This window comes from Pseudorasbora parva, chromosome 11, assembly GCF_024679245.1.
Source record: "Pseudorasbora parva isolate DD20220531a chromosome 11, ASM2467924v1, whole genome shotgun sequence".
NCBI classification, from domain to species: domain Eukaryota; kingdom Metazoa; phylum Chordata; class Actinopteri; order Cypriniformes; family Gobionidae; genus Pseudorasbora; species Pseudorasbora parva.
In genome coordinates this window covers 17,240,044-17,264,603 of record NC_090182.1, presented here as the reverse complement: position 1 = coordinate 17,264,603, position 24,560 = coordinate 17,240,044, and the positions used below count along the sequence as shown (strand labels likewise).

At 37.2% G+C, this 24,560-nt stretch overlaps 3 protein-coding genes across 3 annotated transcripts; 2 read left to right on the top strand and 1 right to left on the bottom strand.

Moving 5' to 3' along the window:
- Nucleotides 1–473: 473 nt before the first annotated feature.
- On the top strand, nt 474–7,795 carry ttc9c (tetratricopeptide repeat domain 9C). Its single transcript, XM_067457292.1, has 4 exons — nt 474–1,044; nt 1,547–1,877; nt 2,518–2,700; nt 7,023–7,795. The coding sequence occupies exons 1-4, from the start codon at nt 1,033–1,035 to the stop codon at nt 7,169–7,171; spliced, it is 675 nt and encodes a 224-aa protein (XP_067313393.1). The 5' UTR covers nt 474–1,032; the 3' UTR covers nt 7,172–7,795.
- On the bottom strand, nt 7,770–18,073 carry si:ch211-168f7.5 (uncharacterized). Its single transcript, XM_067457289.1, has 4 exons — nt 17,442–18,073; nt 13,595–13,763; nt 11,795–11,998; nt 7,770–10,406 (listed from the first exon to the last, which is right to left on the bottom strand). Exons 1-4 carry the CDS (start codon nt 17,670–17,672, stop codon nt 8,059–8,061), a joined length of 2,952 nt encoding a protein of 983 aa, XP_067313390.1. The 5' UTR covers nt 17,673–18,073; the 3' UTR covers nt 7,770–8,058.
- Nucleotides 18,074–22,321: 4,248 nt separating this feature from the next.
- On the top strand, nt 22,322–24,248 carry map1lc3cl (microtubule-associated protein 1 light chain 3 gamma, like). Its single transcript, XM_067457293.1, has 4 exons — nt 22,322–22,741; nt 23,027–23,082; nt 23,164–23,270; nt 23,528–24,248. Exons 1-4 carry the CDS (start codon nt 22,684–22,686, stop codon nt 23,685–23,687), a joined length of 381 nt encoding a protein of 126 aa, XP_067313394.1. The 5' UTR covers nt 22,322–22,683; the 3' UTR covers nt 23,688–24,248.
- Nucleotides 24,249–24,560: the final 312 nt, after the last annotated feature.

The window sequence follows — 24,560 nt, the reverse complement described above, 5'->3', positions numbered from 1 at the left end:
GCCTATAATAAAAGTATAGTGGTGTAATTATTGAGATTTAATCCCCTTGTCTGTTGTGTATTGTTTTGTGATGCGCTTTGATTTTCTCCTAGAAAGTGTCTGTACAGTGTCATTTCTGTTTGTAGCCTATTTTAATAAGTTAGTCCATAATAACGTTATTATCCATTATAATGATATATTGTATATGGTAGGGCAGCCTTTTTAATTTAGTTTAATTCACTGAATATGGTTAAAGTGGTTTTAGCAGTTTTCTTGATGAACAAAGAGCTAGAGTCATAAAATAACTTGAGCTTAAAATAAAAATTGGGCTTAGAATCAGTGTGACTTTAAATTAGTTAAAATTGGCCACAGACAGTTTTAACCAGTCATATGACCTCCTCCTTGAGTCTCAAATCCAAAACAGTAGGCTACATTCATTATTTCAAAAATAAAAAGTTTTGCTATGAGCCAAGACATCTTTCCAACTCACATTTAACACAAATATGGTTTAAAGATTAGAATTACAGAATATGCACTGTGAAGAGATGTCCAATTTAAATTTAGAAAGAAAATAGTTGGCTAATTATGAAGACAGAAAATTATGAATAGTAGAAAGAGAAGGCTCATTTAATTTCCACTTGAAAAAAAGCTTTGGTATGACAGCTAATGTTTATAATAGGATTCTTCTCATCCAAAAATTATTTACAGTTCCATTTCCGATGGATTGGGCATTCACAGACTGATATTCTAACATGACCTATACATGCAACAGTTTAGGTTAAATAGTTAATAACCCGTTCATAAACTTTAGGTGAGAAATCCGCTCCAAAATGGCAATTAATTCAGTATAGGAAATATAGGCTATAGATGTGATATCGCTCATGTGTTGTTGCGCTATTCATGTTCACCGGTAGAAGCAGTATTGTCACTTGTGCTGCAGCAACCATATCGACGAAGAAGAGTGTCAGAATTGTTTCTTTAACGTCCCAACAATATTTTCTTCAATAAACTGGCTTCTAAGCAGACTGCAACCATTTTAAAGCTTTAAACGCCATGGACGAAACGGTAAAAATGTACTTGGCATGTGTTGTTTCCTTTTATTTTTCATAAAAGTGAGGCAATTTACTGATGCATGCTGTGATAGGCGCAGCTGAAGTTCAATGAGACGATCTGGTTAGATTTCAAAAAGTTATGTGATTTTTTTTTTAATGATGTATACTCTATTGCACGTCCTCATATTTTGTGTGCCCGTTTGCTTGGATTTATTTATTAGTAAGATGTGTCAACTACACACCTAATGAATAAACATGGTAATGGTCAGTGTTTGGAAAAGGTGGTTTGCTGGTCTTAGCTTGTCTCCCTGTCTGGTTAGGCTAGGCTGGTCTGCTTGAGGTTTTAGTGGGCACTGGGATACTAGCTACACCAATTTGGTTTGGCCAGAATGGGAGACCCTTCTAAAGCCAGCATATACTGTCTTTTTTGACAGATTTATTTCCTAATGCAGAAACTGTGGCTATATGTGTTAAAAATGCAGTGTTTTTATGTTGTCATCTGTTATGTGTGGCAGGCTTTAGATCCTACTGCAGGGGATGGTGGCTCAGAGGCATCGGCCGGTGCTTCGTCATGTTTGGGAGCCACTGGAGGATCATCGATTTCCCGTTTGGACTCACAACTTCAGGATGCCATTCGGTTAAAGACAGAGGGGAATGGATTCTACCGAGAGAAAAATGTGCGCACTGCCATCGGACGTTATCATCGTGCTTTGCTCGTTCTCCGTGGCCTGGACTCTGAAGTGAACGCTGCCCTGGAAGGGTTTGGGGCTCAGGTGCCTAAACTGAACCAGGGGCAGGAGGACCTGCTGAGGAGCACTCAAGTAGACTGCTATAATAATTTAGCAGGTTTGTAATTCTTACAAGAAAGCACTTTGGCAGTGTGAGAAAGTAAGGCTAACAGTAAATTGTAATAATTTTGAAGAAACATTTATCTGAAGCAACTTTTTAACTATGTTAAAAACTTTATCATACCATTTGGGTTATTGATTTTCTATTGTTTTAAAACCTCCAAACCATCTCAGCAGTACAGTTTCTATCTATTTCACCAACAGTGTTACTAGGGTCCTATTATTTGATTTCACTCTTTGCTAGTGCTTAGCATATCATCTTGACCACATATTAAAACCTGTAACACTAGCAGTTTCCCATTTTAGTCATATAAGAAATAGGAGATAATACTTTCTATTTTTCAAAGAATCATGGGCAAAACTGATCAGTTTCCACATATTTTTGGAGTAATGGCTGCAGAAAATTCAGCTTTGCCATCACAGGAATAAATTACATTTTTAAATATATTAGAAATATTACAATTATTACAGTTTTTAGTGTACTTTGACCAAATAAATGCAGCCTTGCTGAGCATAAGAGACTTTAATTAAAAACATGAATAAAATCTTATAGACTCAAAACAAATCCTTTTGAACTGTAGTGTATGCAAAACTTATCTGGAAAAGCATTCTCCTCTACCTATTTCTGTGTCTCACAGCATGTTTGCTACAGCGAGAGGTGGTGGACTATACCCGTGTGCTAGAGTACAGTCTGAAAGTGCTCCATTGGAGGGCAGGTGACATTAAGGCCCTGTACAGAGCTGGAGTGGCCTCATTAGAACTGGGTGATGCTCAGACTGCTCGACAGTACCTCATACAGGCCAGCAGAGGGAAGCCTAACGGTAAAAACCAAACACATCCCACCTTTTCTTGTCTTTCATGGTTTCAAAACCTGCTGCAGGGGTTGAATTATTTTTAGTTAATACAATTATCAGTTTTAAACCGACAGATATCTGAGAAAAATAATTGAACGTTTAAAGGGCTCAGGAATTGAGAAATCAACTTTTCATTCAGCCTTTGGTATATAAAAGTTCATTGTGTTATAAGAATATCCTTTACGGAGCTGAAAACGTCCTTGTTAGTCAAAGAAAAGCTTTTATTGACACCAGGCCCAACAAACGCTTGATCTCAGAATATGTCAGGCTGTGACGTTCCAGAACAAAGTCTGATTCTGTAGCCCCACCCACTGACTTGTACAAGAAATGTTACAAAAATTTGAGCCTACGTGGAACTTATCGGATCGCGATACCAAACAATTACCATGCAGAAGATGGCAAGATATTGAGCTGTGCCTGTGGAAAGCTTCCTTCGAATTCAAAGATTATGAATGCATGAATTAACTTTATTTTTTATGAAGATCCAGCTCACGTGAGTAAGACATTGTGCGTTTGTTCCTTCATTTCAACATGGATTTGTTTGGAAACAAGAGACTGGATGTGTAGACAGGATGAAATTGCATGAATGAATGAAGCAACACACTAATTTGACTATAAAAATATATATATATATATATATGTGATAGGATTGCATTGTTACAGATCGTTTGATATTGATTTTGTGTACTAACTAACTAGCACGCTGTAACAGGCTGGAGAATCCTTTATTTGATGTGTTCTTGGTTAATTGCGATTCAGGATCAGACTCGGACCTGTATGGGCCAGGGCTCAAAAAGCCCAACGTCCCAGGGCTGTGTATTCCAGATGGGCTACCAAAACCTAAACCCGTTGTGAAGCCAGTGACTCATAAATAGTGAAATAACATTCCTTTCAATATGTGCGTTGTTACATCAAAAATACAATCGCAGAAGTTTTGATCACGCCAATTTATCTGAATCTGCAGTGAGGCTTGTGTGTGTGTGTGTCAAGTCTCCTTTATTTATATAGCGCTTTTTACAATGCCAATTGTTTCAAAGAAGCTTTACAGTATTAACAGGAAAATAATGCAACATAATTTGATTTGGCAGTACAGCCACTCTGGAGAAAATGGTTATGTTATCTAGCTCATTTCAATTATCATATAGCGACCATGTGGGCAGATCAGTAATTTAGTTGATGTGGTTAATTTAGTTTAGTAATTACGTTTATTTGGACATTTAGTTAAAAAAATGTTGTCCTCAACTGAGCAAGCCAAGCAAAGGCGACAGTGGCAAGGAACCAAAACTCAATCAGGTGGCATAATGAAGAAAAATAAACCTTGGGAAGTTGGGAGAAACAAGGCTCAGTCAGGGTTACAGTTCTCCCAGGCCTGGCTCCACAGGGGCTCCCCATCAAATAACCGATTTCAATATTTAAGCTCCAGATTTTGAGAGAGATCATGGTTTTCAGTTGCTTGTCATCAAAAAATCTGCTTGCTATTTAGAAACTAGAAAGCCTGGTTTATGTCTCTCTTTTTTTTTGTTTAAGACGATTTTAAACCGTTTCGTGGAAAGACGCGTAAGAACTCTGTTTTCTCTGCACATACACTTAAAGTGCAGAGAGCCACGTCTAGACATCTCTTTTGCTTCTCACGTTCATGAGAACTGTTCTCCTCTGGCCAATTACCAAACAGTTTATGATTATTATTCTGGGAACCTTACATGTCAGAAGTCTTATTAGATCTGAATATTTAAAAGATGGGAGGCATCACGCCGGAGACGGGTTTATCGAGGATAACGTGTCGATTAAACAATAATTAAATTGGAATATTTGAAGGATCCAAGTCATCAAGCAGGAGACAGGTTTATTGAGGATGCCATGTCGATGAGACAATTTCAGAGGGCAGACTATTTGACACGGCCTCTGCAGACACAGGGATTTGTTGGTCATGTCCAGGCACAGGTCCACCATCTGATCTGGATACAGCCTGGATCTGGCTGACTGCAGTAAACCTCGGGATAAACAGAGAGACTACCATTAGCGTAGATGCCATCCTTTTTCTGATGTAACAAGTACATCAGATGTTATGGGAAGTTCCTGGTTCTGGCTGACCTATTTAATGTAGCCTAACAATCAGTTAATTGATTTGAAAAATATAAATTGATAATGTTTTTTATGAGTATGCCACAATAAAGAGATGTGTTTTTTGTCTAGATTTAAACTGACAGAGTGTCTGCTTCCCGAACAATGCTAGGAAGGCTGTTCCAAAGTTTAGGTGCTAAATAGGAAAAGGATCGACCGCCTGCAGTTGATTTAGATATTCTAGGTATTATCAACTGGCCAGAATTTTGAGACTGCAAAAGATGTGATGGAGTATAATGCGTTAAGAGCTCACTCATGTACTGGGGAGTTAAACCATTTAGTGCTTTGTAAGTAATTTGAAGGATTTTAAAATGTATATAATGTTTAATAGGGAGCCAGTGCAGTGTTGACAGAACCGGGCTAATATGGTCATACTTCCTGGTTCTAGTAAGAACTCGAGCTGCTGCGTTTTGTTTATTAAGCAAGCCAGGGAAACCAACCAGTAGAGCATTACAATAATTTAGCCTTGAGGTCATGAACACATAAACTAACTGTTCAACATTTGTCATTGAAAGCATGTGCCATAATTTAGATTTATTTTTAAGATGGTAAAATGCTGTTTTACAGATGCTAGAAACATGGCTTTCAAATTAAATTGTTTAATGTGTGTGTATATCCACAGATCAGGCAGTGCAAGTAATAAAAAAAAATAACATTCCAATTAATAATGGGTGGATTAGAGATAAATCATTTTGCAAGCCCTGTGGGCATATAATCATTCCAGTTGCTCATTATAATATGCAAATATTATCCAGTAATAGCAATGGCTTTCTTCAGTGCAGCCCACCCATAACAACTTAGCGTTCCATGAGAGAGGCTCATAACCAGGGTATATTTACATATAATCATTTAGCAGACGCTTTTATCCAAAGCGACTTACAAAAAAGGGGAGAGCAATAGAAGCAACGAAACAAACAAGGCCAACAACCTGTAAGAGCTGTAAGAAGTCTCAGTTAAGTAAGCACAGTACACACATTTTTTTTTTTTGGAACAAACAAAAATTAATGGATAGTTAAGTGCACTATTAATATCCACTATTAATGGATAGTTAGTTAAGGGTAGAAAATAGCCTATTATTCATTATGATATTTTTAATTGTAAAAACCACGCAATCGTCATTAGTTGTCCTCAGACAACAGTATAACATTTTTTAGAAACCAGTTCATGACACCTTTAAAATACGGGTTCACACAGGATACTTTTTGCAATTTAATTATGTATATATGGATGTACAATCTTTGCTTTTATATTTTTATCTGTCCCATGACCAACGTTAAGAGTTAGTCAAGTTAAAAATAGTTTAAAAACATGTGACGGGACCCCTGCATTCCATTAGCTATATTTATATGCAAGGTGTCCTGTATAAACAGTCATCTAAAAATACATGGTTAAATGTCATCACGTTCTGAATGATACAGGCTGAAAAACTTGCTATGATATTTGTATGGAAATCATTTAAGTTACTCCTTATATAATTGAAAAAAGCCAGACAAGTGTTCCCATTAAAAATGATTTGGATATATTAAATATATTTACAAATGTTTGCTTGCCCTGTTAAATAAAAAGTGAATATTTTGAAATGTTTTTTTTTTTATGTGGCTGTTAAAGGGATGGTTAACCCCCCCAAAAATTGTCATCATTTAATCACTATCAAGTTGTTACAAACCTGCATGAATTTCTTTTTTTCTGCTGAACACAAAAGATGATGTTTTGAAGAATATGGGTAATCAAACAGTTGGAAAAACTTGGAAAAATACAATGGAAGTCAATGGGGTCATTTAGGACATACTTTAAAATATCTTCTTTTGTGCACAGAAATTCATACAGGTTTGGAACAGCTGAAGGGTGATTGAATGATGACAGAATTTCCATTTTTGGGTGAACTATCCCTTTAAGAAGTGTGGTTAAAAAAAAAAAAAAAAGTCCCCAGAGAAAAGGGTTTGGGAACTAGTGGTATAACTAATACGCATCCAGGGATTTTCAGATAGTGTTCACAGGGGAGTCAGCATGTTAAATTAAGCCAGTGTAATGTAGTGTTGTGATCCATTTTCTTCAGCGGTAGTAAGATCAAACACCTCTGCTTTGCACGGTGCAGTTTTTACATCAAATTCATGTAAATGCTTTAATTGGGAAAAACGGTGACATTTATTTTATCCTTTATTTCTCAGATGCCAATGTAAAGAAACAGCTGCAGCGAGTGGAGGAGAGACTCAGCCAAGACTACCAGAAGGAGAAGGCGCTGTACAAAGGCATGTTCAACAAACAGAAACAGGGTGAGGAGCAGTTAGCAGAGGAGAAGACACAGAAACTAGTCTAAATGGTCTAACACATGACTTATGCGGAGGAACATGCGTCAAGTTAAATGAGCGTAGTTGACGGCATCCTGAAGGAAGTGGGATGTTTTGCCTCAGGGCATGGATAATTTGCTGTGTATGGCATTTACTGGTGTTGAAGGTTAGTGGTCCATGGCAGGATGAAATGTGTGGCTGAATTCTGGTGCACTGTGGCAGCTTGAAAGAGAATTTTAAGTCACTTCAAATGCATTGTAATCTAGTATTGTATAGCTAATATGTTTTCAAACTGCTGTGTTGCTTTCAGTTTCTTCTAGCTGCGGGTGTTTCTTTTTTCAGATGAAAGTTGTTTTGTCTTGTTTGTTCATCCTAATAAATATTTTTTTTAAAAGAAACCAATGCATAATTTGCCACTTGAAACTGAGTATGCAAACAAGCTGTTGTTAGATTGTTAATGGATTATGCTAATATGATTAGGGGAATGCTGCGATTAGACATTAAGTCAGCAGAGTTTTGTATGTGATATTATATCCTGACTTTAATCCTTTTGTACCACAAAACTTAGTACGCTTCACTCAGAAGTAGCAGCCTATTCAGTCATTGCCAAGAAAAACAAGGATCATATTAAATTGGAAATACTTTTATTGATATTTCATGACATTTCAGCACTTTAACAATCATTTAATCTTTTTTCCAAAGTCCTGAGCATGAGTTCAAACATATTTTGTATTTGGTCAGTATATACTTTAAGCATAATATGTTCATAGTAAAAACAACACCAGCACCACTATGACCATAAGAGTGCACAGACCACAACACAGCATGGCATGCAGATTTACCTAAACAAGCAAAATAAGAGTAAATCGTAAGTTTGGAAAAGTTGGCAGCATGGTCCCATTTTGAAACATTATTACTAATCTTTCTTTTTTGACTTGTGATTTTTATTGAAACTGAGGGACCTCATAGAGCCAAACACTTTCCTGCCAAGGTCGCGGAACGATCTGGAACGGGTAAGAGGAGCTGATGGGGGTGGCGAGGGTGAGAGGGATGGAGACGAAAGAGGAGAAAGGGAGTGACTGCTTCCCTCCAGGCTCTGGGAGCGAGAGAGATGGAAAAGACTGGCAGTTGAAGAATGATGTTTCTCCTCCTTTCGCACAAGATTGCGAGCACGTTCAGAGCCTCGTCCTGCACGGCTGATCTCAAACGAGGAACGCCACTGATTGCTTTCTCGTTTCTGAGAATATGGATCGAGAATTCCCTGAGACTCACTTCGAAATAATGCTCTTCTGGACAACCGGAGGCTGGAACTCCGACTGTCCCAACTTGTTCCTTTCTTTTTTAAGTTGTTCCCTCTTTGATCTTGCCTACTGGACGAGGTTTCTTTCAGCGAGGTGTGCCTCCAACCAAATCCTCCAGCTCTCTCATCTCTGTCGTCGTCATCCTCTCTTCCCCAAAATCGTGTTTCAAACCCCTTCCAAAACTTTCCACCCTTTTTAGGTGTTTGAGTGCTCATTTCATCCTCCCATCCAGTGCCGTAGTCTCTGCCTGAATAGCTACTCACTGTGGATGCTCGGATAAGTTCTCTGGAGGCATGTTTGCCCTGGTAGAGCCTCTCTCCATCCCCACTCCTCCTCCAGCCTCTTTCTTGAGGCCTCCATCCAGCCCCTGTGTTCTGCCTGAGTGACCCTCCACGAGGTCGAATGGGACCCTCCAGTGGGGAACTACATGGATGAAAGCGTGGAAGAGAGCACTGAGACGGGGAGTCACGCCGAAATACAGACAGCTGGGCAGGAGTGAAGGGTGAATTTGAAAGTAGCCGAGGAGGGGAATGAACTCTGGTGTGGGAAGAGCCTGGAGATGAGGCGGAGTCTGACTGATTATGTGGAAAAGGCAGAATGGGAGAAGAACGAGTAGGCGTGAGTCCAGAATTGTCAGAATGGGGGCTACCTGACTGTGATGTCAGAGCTGAATTGCAATCCGAGTGGGAAACTTGTAGGCGATTCTGTTGAGATAGGTAATCCTGTCCTGTGCCTGCACCCATCCAGACATTGGATTGTGGTGTCAGATTAGTTCGTTCTATTCCAAACGAGTGCTGAAATGATGACCGGGAAGAGTACAGTGTAGGAACATTACTCGGAGAAGCAGAACCTACACCTCTTTCTCGGTCGTTCCTAAAACATTCAGCATCCAACTCTACCCCTTCCTCCATCAAACCAAGAACTACAGATCTTGGCAGTCCAGATACACGAGAGATCTCACATACAACTGCAGAGTCCTCATTCATTTTGAGAGGGCTGTCTGAAGCTTTGATTGGAGGACAACCCTCTGCCTCTTCCCTTGAGGCTCCACTCCAGTCTAGAGACTTGGAGAATCCCACTGGACCAAAGGTCTTTCCAGTTATCTCCAGAGACCCACGGTGATTCACTGAGGAAGGGCAGGTTGAGATCCTTGGTCTCCTGCTCCAGTTTGGAGTGCTGGTGATGGTGGAGGTTGAAGAAGAAGGGGAAGCAGTTGGAGTGACTATGTTGGCGGAGAGATGCCCACATGATCCTGAAACCTCTTCTTTCACATTTTTAGCATCAAAACTCAAAGTCTTGTTTAGGTTCGGATTTAGGTTCAAATTCAGATTCAAGTGGAAGCTGATGTTGAAATCCTCCCCTGTCACGGAGGGCAAGTTTCCGAGGTTGATGGAATTGCGACTTGCATGTTTACCAATACTGCTGAGGCTGACTCTCGCTGAATTGCCCAGGATAGACTTACAAGGAGTCACACTACCGCCAGACAGGCTGGAGGAGGAAGCACTTCTTGGGTGGAGTCCCTCATAACCAACACCTGCAATGTTTATTTGGTGTCCACGACTGGAAGTTTCAGCAGCCACCCTGCAGTGATGCTGATGGACTAATCTATTGATGTATTTCTCCAGCTGAGTAAAGGAAGGAGAGGCTGCGGACTGGCTCTTCAAGGGAGGTTGATCAAGCCCTGGCTCCACAAGCTGCTCACTCTCTGGACTGGGGGAAAGGCGGGTGGGGGAAGGTTCCTGGTAGGTTGTGAAAAGGGGGCTCTGGAGGGCCACAGCATGGAGTGGACTAGGGTAAGGGTACACCTCTTTTGTCTTTCGAGAAACTAGGTCGGAGCAAAATCTGGGGTCCATCTGAAGCTGTGGACTGGAGTTGGAAGAAGGTAAAAGAGAACCTGGGTGAATCCCTCCCAAACTGGAACAAATGTCTGTCAAGAACATTAAGCTATTGAGCTCAAGATCCCCTGTTCATAAAGAAAAAAGAAAAAAAAATATTATTTACATTGTCCTTATTAAAGCTGCAGTCCGTAACTTTTTGTGCTTAAGTGGTTAATAAACAGATCTGCATATAAGTCTTGTGGAAGAACATTGCAGCCAGAGCTACTTTTCTCTGTTTATGTTTATGGCGAGTCACGCAGCGGTTCCTACAATTATACAATTATAACAAGTGTACCATAATGATTCAGGGTAATACAAAAACACGATTTGGAAAATGGATTCATGTTGAACACTCTCATATAATTTTGTAAATCTTCAACGCAAAAAAAAAAAGTTATGGACAGCAGCTTTAAGTATACAGTAAATGATGTGATTATTTTAATTAGATGCATTAAAATGACAAATTATAAAAAGAATAACATTATATAATGTGTGCATATATATATATATATATATATATATATATATATATATATATATATATATATATATATATATATATATATATGCGCACATACACACACACAGTTATATATATACACATTTTATATTTTTGGAAATTAGTCTCTTAATCTCACCAAGACTGCATTAAAATTAAAAATACACTAAAAATAGTAATACTGCGAAATATTATTTAAAGTTCAATTAACGGGGTTCCGTTTTAAAATATTATTTATTCCTTTGATGGCAAAGCTGAATTTCAGCATCATTACTGCAGGCTTCCATGTCACATGATTCTTCAGAAATCATTCTAACATAGGAATTTGGTGCTAAATAGTTAGTTTATTAACACAGTTGTGCTGCTTAAATTGTGTGAAATGTTTTTCAGGATTCTTTAATGAATAGAACAGAAGTTCTAAAGTACAGTATTTTGTTTTAATTATTAATTTTATTAGTATTAATTTTATAAATGTCTTGACTTTTTTCTCAAATTAATGTGCCTTTGCTAAATAAATTTGTATTTTTATTTTTATTTTTTATATATCTTTCTTACCCTAAACTTTTGAATGTCAATGTATCACCAAACACATGATAGGGAAAAAAAACAGCTAAACTGTTTTCAATACTTCATAAAAATGAAGGTCACATTCTATTTTTACATTGAGACTTTTCATGACAAATAAGCACATCCCCACCAAATTTATAACTATAAGTAATAATTATGCATATGGGCATTTACATTTCTTTGTTGTACTTTTTAGTTTTCAATTCCTATTAAAATTAAGTCATATTTAAAATGGTCTTAAATTAAATTATACAAATGTACAACAAATACTATCATACTGTGTAAGTATTTTTAACAATTCTTGCTTATACAAATAGGTAAATCTTTTGATTTTAAATAAAATATGGCGTTTTTGTTTATTGAGATTGACCAACAAAGGCCTTATAGCATTGATGCAAGATGTCATACCAGTAGAAAAGGGTCTCCTTTCTTGTTTCTCCACTGTGCCTCCAGGACACTCTGTACTAAGAGATTCAGCCTCCCTCCATTGAGTTGCACTAGGATCCAGTGAGCGAGGCCTACAGCTGACTTTCACTGACCCTCCAGGAGCCGCCTCACTGGATACAGAGTAACAAGAGTCTGACAGAGAACTCCCACTGACCGAGTAAAAACCTGTGGACAAGAGAATGATAGATGAAATTAAGTGTGTTAGGGGGAGAAGTTCTTCAGAGGTGACAATATAAATTATGGGATTGCCATAAAAAGCTAGGGTTAATGTTTGCCAAAGTAAAAAGAGAACTGCCAAACACACAGAAACTGTGTGTCATGTTTAAGTTGAGAGGTCAACACTGAATCATTTGTTTCAAATAGAGCCCCAAGCCATCCAAGCTATGAGTCATACACTTGTGTGAAATGTATTACAATTTCATGCAGGACTCATTCTTCAGGGATGGCTTAAAGGATAACTGCTTTTGATTTAGACATTTCACTGACTGATAATCTCTACAAAGTTTACCCAAACAGGTTCTAGTGTGTTGTGCAAGTTTAATCTCATCACGTAGAGCTAATTAACGTCAATTTTTTTGTTTATTACATTGATTTATTAATGTGTTTTATTATATTTTATTTATGTTAAAATATGTTCTCCAATCCCATCTTTTTAGCAGACTATAATAGAGGCAATTGTGGCACTATCAAAACATTGCTTTTTTTGTCTTAGCATATAGACGGCGATATGTTGTCTATGAATATATGTATGGCTTTTGGTAAGATTAAATTACATTTTCTGTTGTTGCTATAATGTGTGTTTTGCTTTAATTTTATGATTTTTGGTTTTAAGTACTGTGTATGTCTAAGAACTAAACAGTATTTTTATATACACTACGTTAAAGTTTGGGATCAGTAAGTAAGAGACTTTTTTTCTTTTCTTTTTTACATTTCAAAAAGAAAAAATAATAATCATACAGACCCCAAAATAAATAAATAACTGTATATCCGGCTTTCTGAAAAGATGGTTCTCAAAATCAGTCATTGCTGGAAAGGGTTCAAATATGCAAAAGATGCTGAAAAACTGAAGAATGCGCAGGCCTTAAAGGATTTGTCTGAAGAACACTGGACAGTTTAACTGCTCAGGACAAACAAGGGACTCATAAACAACCATCACAAGCAGCTGCGGATCATCAAGGGAACGAGACACAGTACTGAGAATCAATGGTTCATACACTTTTGAACAGGGTCATTTTAATAAATTCAGCTATTTTTTTTTTGTTGTTTTTTTTGCGAGTGTGACTATAATACAGGTGAGGGAGTCATGTTACTACAAGATAAGTATTCAGGACAGTAGTCTACTAAATAATAATAAAAATATATATTGTATGATCTGTAAAAATATTGTAAGATTTGCAAGTGGTTCAGATACTTTTTCTTAGACACATATATATACTCTTTTAAAAAAGTTGATATAAAGCTCTTTTCCTCCAGATTTTGACGAGCACAGCTGAATAACATACAACACCAATAATAGCCAGCTGTGACTAAATAATTATATAATGCTCCAAATGTCAAATACTAAAAAGGGAAACAATACTGTGGAACAATGATTAAACACATAATTCACTCAGTGAATAAAAACAGCTTTAGAAAAGCACCTCAACGTGATTTCAGAATCCCTAGTGTTGTTAAAGGTCCAAGAATCCACCAAAAAATATTCTAAAGTGCACTTTACAAAATGACAAAGGCTTATTATTGAGGAATCTGGCGTATCAGCACCTGAGCTAGGTCTAGAGTCGCACTCAAGTGGTCCAGTGCCCGGGAAGTCTGGGGTTTGAGAAGACAGTAGATCAGACGGAATGTCCCAGGACAACGTAGACCAGCGTGAGTTTATCCCCTCTCCTGTAGTGCCGAGGCAAGATAGATCAGGGTTTGCAGGGGACAGGCTCTGAAACAGATGGAGGGGTCACATTACTACAAGATAAGGTGATAACACAAAGACCCCGTTTACACCTGGTAACATATGATCATGATGCATGTATTTGTACAATGTATTTGTAGATAAATGCTAATCAATCATGATGAAATCACAGACAGCAGCAAAGGACCGCCTATTCAGTTGTCAATCGTCAATCTCAATAAAAAAAATAACTTGTGCTTTTTCTTTTTTAATGGTTTTAGCAGAAAATAACCATATAATTGTATACACACAAAGAACATCAATTCCTGATATAAACGTGTCAAACTGTTAATAATTAAACAGTTAACCACAACTCAGTTGCAATTTTATTTTTTGAACTTTCAACAGTAAAACACTGATGTAGAGAATGATTGATTGTAGCCCTGAAATCCTATGAAATATGATAACAGTTGGTCAATAGAGATGCATGTTAACCCAGTGTAAACAGAAATGACGGCTTTTAAATCACTATTCTGCATAGTGTTTACTGGGTTTAGCTGTTTGTGATCCCCAACCTCCCCCTGTTGCAAGAAATCTCCCCTTGAAACACTTCTAAGGAATCCCATCAAATCAAGGGACTATTGTGCATATCCTGTTAAGTCCGATCAACCTTCTGTCAGACTTTTACACAGACAATGCAGGTGATGCATTGGCGAAATGAAAAAAGTCGGGGGAGGGCGGTTAATAAGCAGAGCGGAGAAAGACAGATGATGAAACAAAGGAGTGAAGGAGAAAAGAAGGGGGGATAATGGGTATTGAAAGAGACTTTGACCAGGCTTATCTCTGCTCTAGCAGTTTACCCGCAATGCTTGTCTTAAGACTAAAAATATATATGGAAGGAAAAACATACGGTGTAAAAAGTGAGCAGGACATGCGGGGGAAGGGGGTGAAGGGGGAATACTCATGGAGGGGAGTGTAAAGAAACTGATAGCAAAAGAAAAAAGTTTTGAAGAAAAGTAGAGCGCACGGGGGATGGGTTGCCTAGTGAGATGAACAGCATGAAGGAGGCATCTCTTATGTGAGACCCCCCTCCCAACCACCACCACTCCTGGATATAACTGCCTCCCCCACTTCACTTCAGAGAACTGTCAGGCCTCTCTTCTCTTCCTGCCCTCTCTCTCCTTCTCGCTCTCCTTCTCCTCTCCTCGCCCACACATCCGATTTAGCAGCAATACTTTAACTCTCTCTTTGCTGATGGAATATGAACTAACACGTGTATTGACACTTTCACATGCACCCGACAAAAACCCCCCCACTTATTTCGCAACGTCGTACCTCAGTTTCATTTTTTCGAATACAGTGCAAAACTTCTTTGAAATTATATACATTGACTAGACTATCACAAACCATTAATAATCCTTAAGACCTATGAGCACATCTAGAATCTATACTGCATTATCCCAGTATACAGTTGCAATTTATTTAATTTCACTGGGGAGGGGGCTTGGAAGAAGCATTTGCTCAATAGGGAAACCTGAAACCTGATATGGGTCTCACACAGGGTGCACTGGCCATTTTCCAGCTACCGATCAATTTGTGAAAAGTGCTTTGGCACATAAAACTGCATTTCATGAGGCTAATGATGCAAATGGACATAAAATAATGGAAATAATGAGGTGAATATCAAGTCTGGCTATCATCTCCATTGACAGAGGAATTACTCATTCAATTCCCTCACTGACACAGGAAATAGTTTAATGTCATATAATAACAAGGTGAGTCTTGTGGGAGGAAGACAGTTTTTCAGCCACTGAATCTGAGCAATTAAACCTTTGACTGAAAAACATCATATTGTAATAGTCTAATAAATCAACATCAGTTAAATAATGACTATATGCATAGTAGCTATGAAATCAGATACTGCATTCAGCCATTGCACAGCAGTCCATCCTAGTGAGGGGTTAACATATCAGTTGCTCTGCATGGCACACCCCCGTTCTCCATCTCTCTGTCCATTTCCCTCCATCCTCTCTCCCTCAGCGGGTAGCAGAGGAGAGGTGATATCTGTGACGCTGACAACAGAAACATTTTTCCATGTGGTGTTTATGCAAATGGAAGATACGTAGGTGGAGAGGCAACAACATTGCCCCGATGATGACTCATACTTTTGTCTCGATACATATTGCTGTTTCTCATGCGCACATTTTGCTGGACTGAATGACTACTTGTAAGTGTCCTTTAAAAGCCTTTTGAAATTGTGAAAACCATTTTGTATGCTATGAAAGAAAACGCTCTTAACCACATCACTTTGATCTAGGAGATCCTGGATAATTATATAAATGCCCTAAAATAAGTGAGGGACAGAAGAAATGTGAGCTAACTGCCACTATTAAATGTATTTCATTTTTGTGAAGTTCACTTGCGCACTGTCCATTATATAAAAACACACAATGGTGCTTCTATTGTCAACTCTCACATACACTTCCCTCCTTCTCCCATTACACAAGCACATACCTGAACAGCACCTTTTGTGTGTCCTCCATACCTGGTCAAGAGTCCTGCCACATCACCATAACAAAATCAATTTTTTTTAACCAAAACATTTTGTCTGTGCAACAAACAGATATACAGTGTAGATTAATAGGGGATTGATATCTCATTGGGTGAATTGTGCCAACCTCTTAATCTACAAAATTTATTATTTGTCACATGACCATATATATATATATATATATATATATATATATATATATATATATATATATATATATATATATAAGAAATAGCCCTTCATAAACAGTTGCCTACATTTGCGAGAAGCATAAAAAAAATTAAAAAAAGCATTTTATGAAAAAAAGACAAAACATTTTCTAGGACAGGTGAAATTGATTTAATATCAAATCATATTTATACAGATCTAAAAATATAATATGTCGATGAACTGACAATGTATAATAACATTTAAAATGTGTCAAAATTATTTAATTATTTAATAAAGCATTTTTCCAAAATGGAAAATTGGGGATTAACATATTACCTTTAGGCCTACTTAAAACTAAATACAACTGCAAAATGTTACAATTTCTATTGAATTACAAGGAAATATTAAGCCTTTTCTCTGGTTGGTTTCTGGGAGAAATAATTTTAATAAAAAGTTTGGAAAAAATGGAATGAGAGAAATATATTAGCCTAGTAATTTTGTTTGAATAAATTTTATGTAAATTGTTTCAACTTACCCCCAAACATGGGGCAAATACTTTTTTCAGAAAAGTCATATTTCTATAATGGTTTCTCACTTCACCTGATAAACATAACACACATAATAAGGCATATTGGTTTAATATCTTTTTTTGCTTGCAAGACAAATTAAAAATGACAGCTTACCCTACTGTCCCCCACGATACCACTAAGAGGTTTTTTATATATATTTTTTTTTTCAATCGCGCAATCAACATGCATTGTGTGTGCAGTAACCTAGCCTAAAATAGCTTTGTACTCTCCAACTCAACCTTAACACGTTGAAGAAAAAGGTCTGTACAATTCTGAAATGTAAACACAGCAGCGTCCTGTATAGGTCATGCAACCTGAGCTCAGTCCACTGGATGCTATAGTCTCACCAAAACGTTTAGCAGGTGCCACCAGCAGGGTTCCACCACGACGACGAGAACAAAGTTACAATTACAAGGAACATAATTCCTGTGGTATTTTCCCACGTCCCCCACTGACCTGTTGCCTGTGGGAGATTGCGGCACCATCCTCGGCGACCCTTTCCAGTCTATCCTCCTGGTGAGCGGGCGCTCCATTCACGTCCAGTACCGCATCCACCATCTCCAGCTGGCGTCCTCTGAGAAGGTCTAGTTCCATTATGCCGGCCAAGGTGGCTTTCAGTCGCTCTCCGATACGAACCCGCTCGCTCCCTGACCATAGCGAATTCACACAACCGCGGCGTCCGGCCATTGTGCGCGCAAAATCGGTTTCGAGGCAAACACTGTGGTCGCCGTCGGAGAACAGGATGGCTTGCTTACTACTCGCCTCTAGCCAGAGTACTGACTGTCAATGCAGCATGAGCGCTGTGCGACATGAGCAGCACCAGAGCCGACGCTTAAAATTCAGAGTCCGTAACAATGTATCTTTGCATCTCACGAAAATGCAGTACGGAGGCAACTCAACTTTCGCTCGCCACATGTAACAAAGGCATAGGCTACTTTCAAGGTCTTAATTTACACCCCCGAATAATCCTTCCCCACCTAACCATTTTGAGACTCAATCATCACGTCAGCTATCATTCGGTTCATGCTGAAGAAGATGAAGATGATGTGGATTGAATCATATGCGACAGTCCTGCACACAGCTCACTGCTGTGAAAGAAAAGAGTATGAATAGGGCGGAGTTAAAACGTGAAAGCTCGCAGCTCATTGGCTGGGGAAGTTTTCGTAAATCTGTTAGTTGGTACGATATGTTTAGTGTAGCTAGTAGGCTTCTTTGACGCCAAAAAAATAAACATGAATTGTGTTTATATATTTAATTGAGGAACGTGTAAGCGCGTACGTGTAGGCCTAAAGATTTTTGTCATTCACACTCGATTCTATTTGAATCGTTTGAATTCTTCATTCGCTCGCGTCACAAAATGATTCAGTGCATGAAACGATTCGTTCATTTAAAACATTCTCGTTAGATCAGTATGGTAGGCCTATTACTTACAATTACCAAATAAAGAAAAACCGGCGATGACCCAGATTGTGGTTTATTATAACGTGTATGCAGTATGCTGTTACTTTAATGACGCGTATTAGCCTACTTCGTGTAGCCTACTATTTCAAATGATCAAATATCCGCTTGGTTTCAAATAGCAGTTCCTCCTGTGTCGGCTGCTATGCGACGATAGCCTCCATTGTAGAAACAAACAACCAAGACTAACCAGCAGGTGACAGTATCTGCCTATCTAACCTGCGTCTTTACAAGTTTTCTTTGGTAGCTCACCATTCCAACTTCCTGCTGATATCATGAACTCTTGTTCAATCTAATATTTCTTCCATTTTCTCTTCTATTCCTCTTTTTTTCTCCTAGATTTACTTAAAGGTGTTTTTAAAGTATTTTGTTTAACCCCCATAATGTGTCACATTCTATTGTTATCTTGACTGTGTTGTTTCATGCAGGCACAATAACTACAATTTTAGTATCTCCCTGACCTCATTGAGAAAGGGGGCATGGTGAGGATGGGCCTTAGGGTAAGTAAAAAGAAAAAGTGGCCTTTGTTCTAAACTCTTGAGGCGGTTGGACTCTGTTGCAATACAGTTATGAAGCCTGTAACACCATATTGACCCATATTGAGGCTTCAGTCATCTCACATTACAGGCTAAAGAAACAAAATTATAAAAAATAAAAATAATAAAGATTCTGAAAGAATTAAACAAGGTCCCATAATTGAATATTTTATATATATATATATATATATATATATATATATATATATATATATATATATATATATATATATATATATATATATATATATATATATATATAATTTTATAATATAAAATATATATTTTTATATATTATATATATATATATATATATATATATATATATATATATATATATATATATATATCCTACAGTACAGGCCAAAAGTTTGGACACATTACTATACATTAATATTTGTAATATTTTTGAAAAAAGTTTCTTCTGCTCATCAAGCCTGCATTTATTTGATAAAAAAAATAAAGATTTTTTTATTTTTATTTTGTTACAATTTAAAATATTTGGTTTTCAATTTATTATACTTTAAATTATCATTTATTTCTGAGATGCAAAGCTGAATTTTCAGAATACTCCAGTCTTCGGTGTCACATGTGACATCCAGTCTATCACATGATCCTTCAGAAATCATTCTAATATTCTGATTTATTATGAGTGTTGGAAACAGTTCTGCTGCCTAATTTGATGAATAAAAGGTTCAAAAGAACTGCATTTATTCAAAATAAAAACATTTTCAAATAATATAAATCTCCTTTACTATCAATTTTTATCAATTTAACACATCCTTGCTGAATAAAATTATTGATTTATTTTTAAAAAAAAGAAAGAAAAAAAATGACTGACCTCAAACTACTGACCAGTAGCGTATATTGTTACAAAATATTTCTATTTTTAAAACAATTGCTTTTTTTTATCTTTTTTTGTTGTTGATTTTTTAAAACTTTTTATTCATCAAAGTATTATTTTTTTTTTAAAGTATCACAGGTTATGAAAAAATATTAAGCAGCAGAACTGTTTCCAACTTTGAAAATGAATCATCATATTAGAATGATTTCTGAAGGATCATGTGACACTGAAGACTGGAGGAATGATCCTGAAAATTCAGCTTTGCATCACATAAATAAATGATCATTTAAAGTATAATAATTGAAAAACAATTATTTTAAATTGTAGTAATATATTACAATATTACTTTTTTCTGTATTTTTGATCAAATAAATGCAGGCCTGATGAGCAGAAGAAACTTCTTTGTAAAAACATTACAAATAGTAATGTGTCCAAACTTTTGGCCTGTACTGTATATGCCCCAACAGCAGGGCAGTCTTTAACCCCAAATATCAAACTTTTACATATTCTTCAGTCATTGAAAAACTGTTGCTTTCATTACCTTGAAGAAAAAACGAAAATCATTAAAAAGACCTGTCTTCAAATACTGTCCATAATTTGATTGATTCTTGTTTGCTATACATAAATCTACAACATTAAAAATAAAATAAAAACATTCAACAGCTCAAATTACACATTTGTTAACACAATCACAGATACACAATAGATGTCAATAGACTTCAGTTATGTTTCCCCCATTCTTCAGTTATTAGTAGAAGAAAGCCATACATTTTCTAAATGATATGAGGCAAACGTTAACAGATTTTCATTTTTGGTGAACTAGGCCTCAATACAAATAAAATGTATTTATCCCTTTATGTCACACATGGGTCATGAACTGAGAAATAAAAAAATTCTTGAGCTTTTGACATACTCATAATATCATCATGCTAAGAATATCCTATAAGTTTCAGAACTGAAAACTTTATTGTTAGTCCAAAAAAAGCTTTTATTGTTAACCAAGCCTAGCGAACAACTCGTTGTGTATGTGCCTTGCAAGACCGCCTCTGCATAAGAAAATCAATGCCTACATTGCAACTTTGGCCCTGCCCATTGGCGTGTTAGTGAGATGACGGAGAAAAGAGCAATACAAGATGGACCTAACTGCCTTTCAAAATATCCTAATGCTAGGAATGTGGGTATTTTATTTATTTTCAACAATGTGAATCTCAGTTCAAGAAATCGAGTTGGAATGACCAGATCTCTGCGTTGATGCACACGCTCATGTGTCTGTGGCTAATCGGCTACAATGTTCATCACTTTTATGCCAGGATCTCGATATAATGCTAGGCCTAATAAACACTTTTTCACAATTAGTTAACCTTGAGAGCTGTAATAGTAAAAATGTGCTAAACGTTTTCGAGAGAGCTAAATGTAGGGCCTAACAGCACGTCCTGCATAGGTCTAAAATCAGGGTATAAAAATGTATTTTATTTTTAAAAAATGTATGTAAAAAGCATATAGCCTACTAACATTAGGGTACAACTGGGCTAAAGAAAAATGTGCTTTTCACTACTAGCCTAGTGTATGATTTAGGCCTACAGAAAAAATATATATATATTGGTATTGAAAATTTATGGAGCAACAGATTTTGTGTGAAAATAAATCAAATGTATGAGGTCACAAGACCCCACACATGGGGTAAAAGGCTCACCCGCATGGGGCAAAAGGCACACAGTATTGATAGAAATACTTTCACTAACATAATGTTTTTAATAATGCTTTTACCCGAAATACCATAGCCTACTTTTCCATATTCTTCCATTAATGAGAAACTTTTGCTTAAATTACCTTGAACAAAACTGACAAACATAAGACCTTTTCAAAATATATACAATCATTTTAGCAATTTGTAGGCCTATTTGCTAGCCTACTTAAATCTAATATTTTTTTAAAACAGCAAATATTAGAACAAATGAGTGCAGGATCAACTTTGCTGCTCTGTAATCGCCGTCCGACAAATATCCACGTGCATTTTGAAAAGCGGTTGTTGACGAATTTGTCAAAATACGATTTAGCTAAAAACGTATGGATTTGTACGAATGAGGTCGAATTAGCCGCCCACCTCGTAAACTATGTAAGAATTTCAATGAGATCGGGTTGGATGTTTTGGAAAGTCCTGAGGCAAGTTTTTGTGCCATCCAATGGCAGTTCCCTTTAAAATTTTATGTAGCCATCTACAAATTATGAATTGCAATATTTGGAGGCCAAATATGTTTTGGTAGCCTTTGTTGTCACATTTTACATGTTACATTAACTTCATTTCTGCAGGCTACATAAATGTAGGCTATTTAATGTAATGTAGGCTATAAAAAAGGTAGGCTAATACTTAGACAACAAATCTGTTATCTCATCTGTTTTTCAGCTATAGCCTAAATAATAGCCTTTTCAAAACGAACTCTCAACCAGTCACACTGTCACGTCTGTTGTTCACTGTGGTGTTACACAAACTATTACAAAGCTGTTGCCGTGAATCCTAATTACGCTGTCATGGTACACATTAGAAAAAACGCGGAGCTGAACTTTAAATAACCTGTGAATGTTGTGCTCATTTACGGCGACGAGTTCATTATTGATCCAGCGCGATGACGGGAGAGGCTGTGGAGAGGTTTTGAAGCGCTTATGTAACGGCTAAAATCCCAATTCGCAAGGTCTTTAATTACGCCCAAGCACTTCTCATCTTTTCACACTTCAGGACTGTCCCCCGCCTATACACGCGCGCGCGCACACACACGCCCATATAAAGCCCGAGCCACGCGTACTAAAAGGAGGCATTTGAGACAACCGTGGGCGCAGCCTCCACCCACCGCACCATCACACAATGCCTCCCTACGAGAAATCCATGGAAATGATGCCTTTCAAGCAAAGGAAGTGCCTGGGTAGGTCATGACTTCACAACAACTTTTTTGCACTTTATGAACTTCTCTTTCTTGTTTTACATTTGTGAGAATAGTTTAGGTTATTTCAAATAGCTTAAATATCAGTTGTAAAAAAAAAAAAAAAAAAACCTTTTCTACCTTTATGATACCTTTAAGTTACTATTTAGGCCTCTAACTCATAGCTTTTTTTACTTTTCTTATTTGTTCATGTTTTATAGTCTTTTTTTATTTTAGATAAAGTGATTTTCAATGATCAGAAGGAAAAAAAATGTTCTTCTATTGCAGCAACAAGAAAAGATGAAGTCTGCACTATTCGATCAAAGTTTCCCAACAAATTACCGGTGAGATGCATTTTTGAATATCAAATTTTCAAACAAAAATGAAACGCTGTCTATTTTTAACCTTAATGTTTTGTATTTTAGGTAATTGTGGAGCGATACCTTCGGGAGAAAAAGCTTCCCCTACTGGACAAAACCAAATTTCTTGTCCCAAATGAGCTGACGTTAGGACAGTTCCTCAGTCTCCTCAGGTAGGCTTTCTTTCTCAATTATTAAAGTAGATGCAATTTTGGTCTTTTCATGTGTCCATTTATGCAGCAGAGAATGAGCCATTGCTTGTTTTCCTAAGTCAGTGTTGAATATGTGTTATGTGAACAGTGAATCAGACATGTTTTGCCCTGAACATTACATAGGTCATTGGATGAGGCACCGCCTGAAGTTTCAGGCACTTTCAAGCAATTATTTTCACTCATTAGCGCCAATTCATGTCTTGCTCTTTCTCTTACAGAAGTAAAATAGTGCTAGAGACATCTCAAGCTCTGTACCTACTGATCTCAGGAAAGAACATGTCCTGTTTGTCAACCTGCATGGGAGAAGTTTATTCACAGTTCAGAGACCCTGATGGCTTCCTCTACATAACCTATGCATCCCAGGACATGTTTGGGTGAAAAGAAGCACCAAAATGACCATGTGAGACAGATCACCTGACATAACTCCAGAATGATGCCTTTCTGAGATCAGAACTCACTATTGCTGCTAAATGAAGACTCTCACTGTGCATTACACCTAAAACAGACACACAGTCCACCAATCACACCTGGCCGAGAGGACTCTTCTGACCTTATTTCTTAGTAGTTTAGGTTTCTTTGAGGCGGCTAATGTTGAAGTAAAATCGGTAGTTTTGAAAACGGTTACAACTGAACCGTGAAGGCACTTGCACAATCATGAGGCTCTGAATTCCGACAGGACACAACAAAGGACGTCCTGTCCCTCAAAGGACCTGGGATGTTCTGTTATAATGAGACTGGGTTTGTTTTGATGCATGGTTCCCTCAACATGTTTTTTCTGTGACTGCGCATCTGTTTTCTTAAAAAACAAAAACAGGAAATGGACAAACAAACAATTATAGCACCTACTCTGCAATAAAAATGAGTGCAAATGTCATTATGTTCTCAGCTTCAACTGGAGTTAATCCTCAATAAATCAGTTTAGTTATTTTAACTTATTGTCTGATTTTATTTGATTTAATGTACAGTATTCTGATAGTGTGGTTTATTGTGTTCATTGGGGCACTAAGATTAACATATAAACTCCCGGTTTCACAAACAAGACTTAAGCCTAGTCCCAGACTAAAATACATGTTTTAGCAGTTTTAACAGAAAGCAACTTATCTTGAAATGTCAGTGCCATTGTCTCAAGATGCACGTAATTGTTTTTTCTCAAAGGCATGTTTATAAAAGCTAGTAAACTTAAATGTCCTTATTGAACTAAGGCTGTGAAACTTGGCCATAGTGACATACACTATTAGCAAAAAAAGGGGC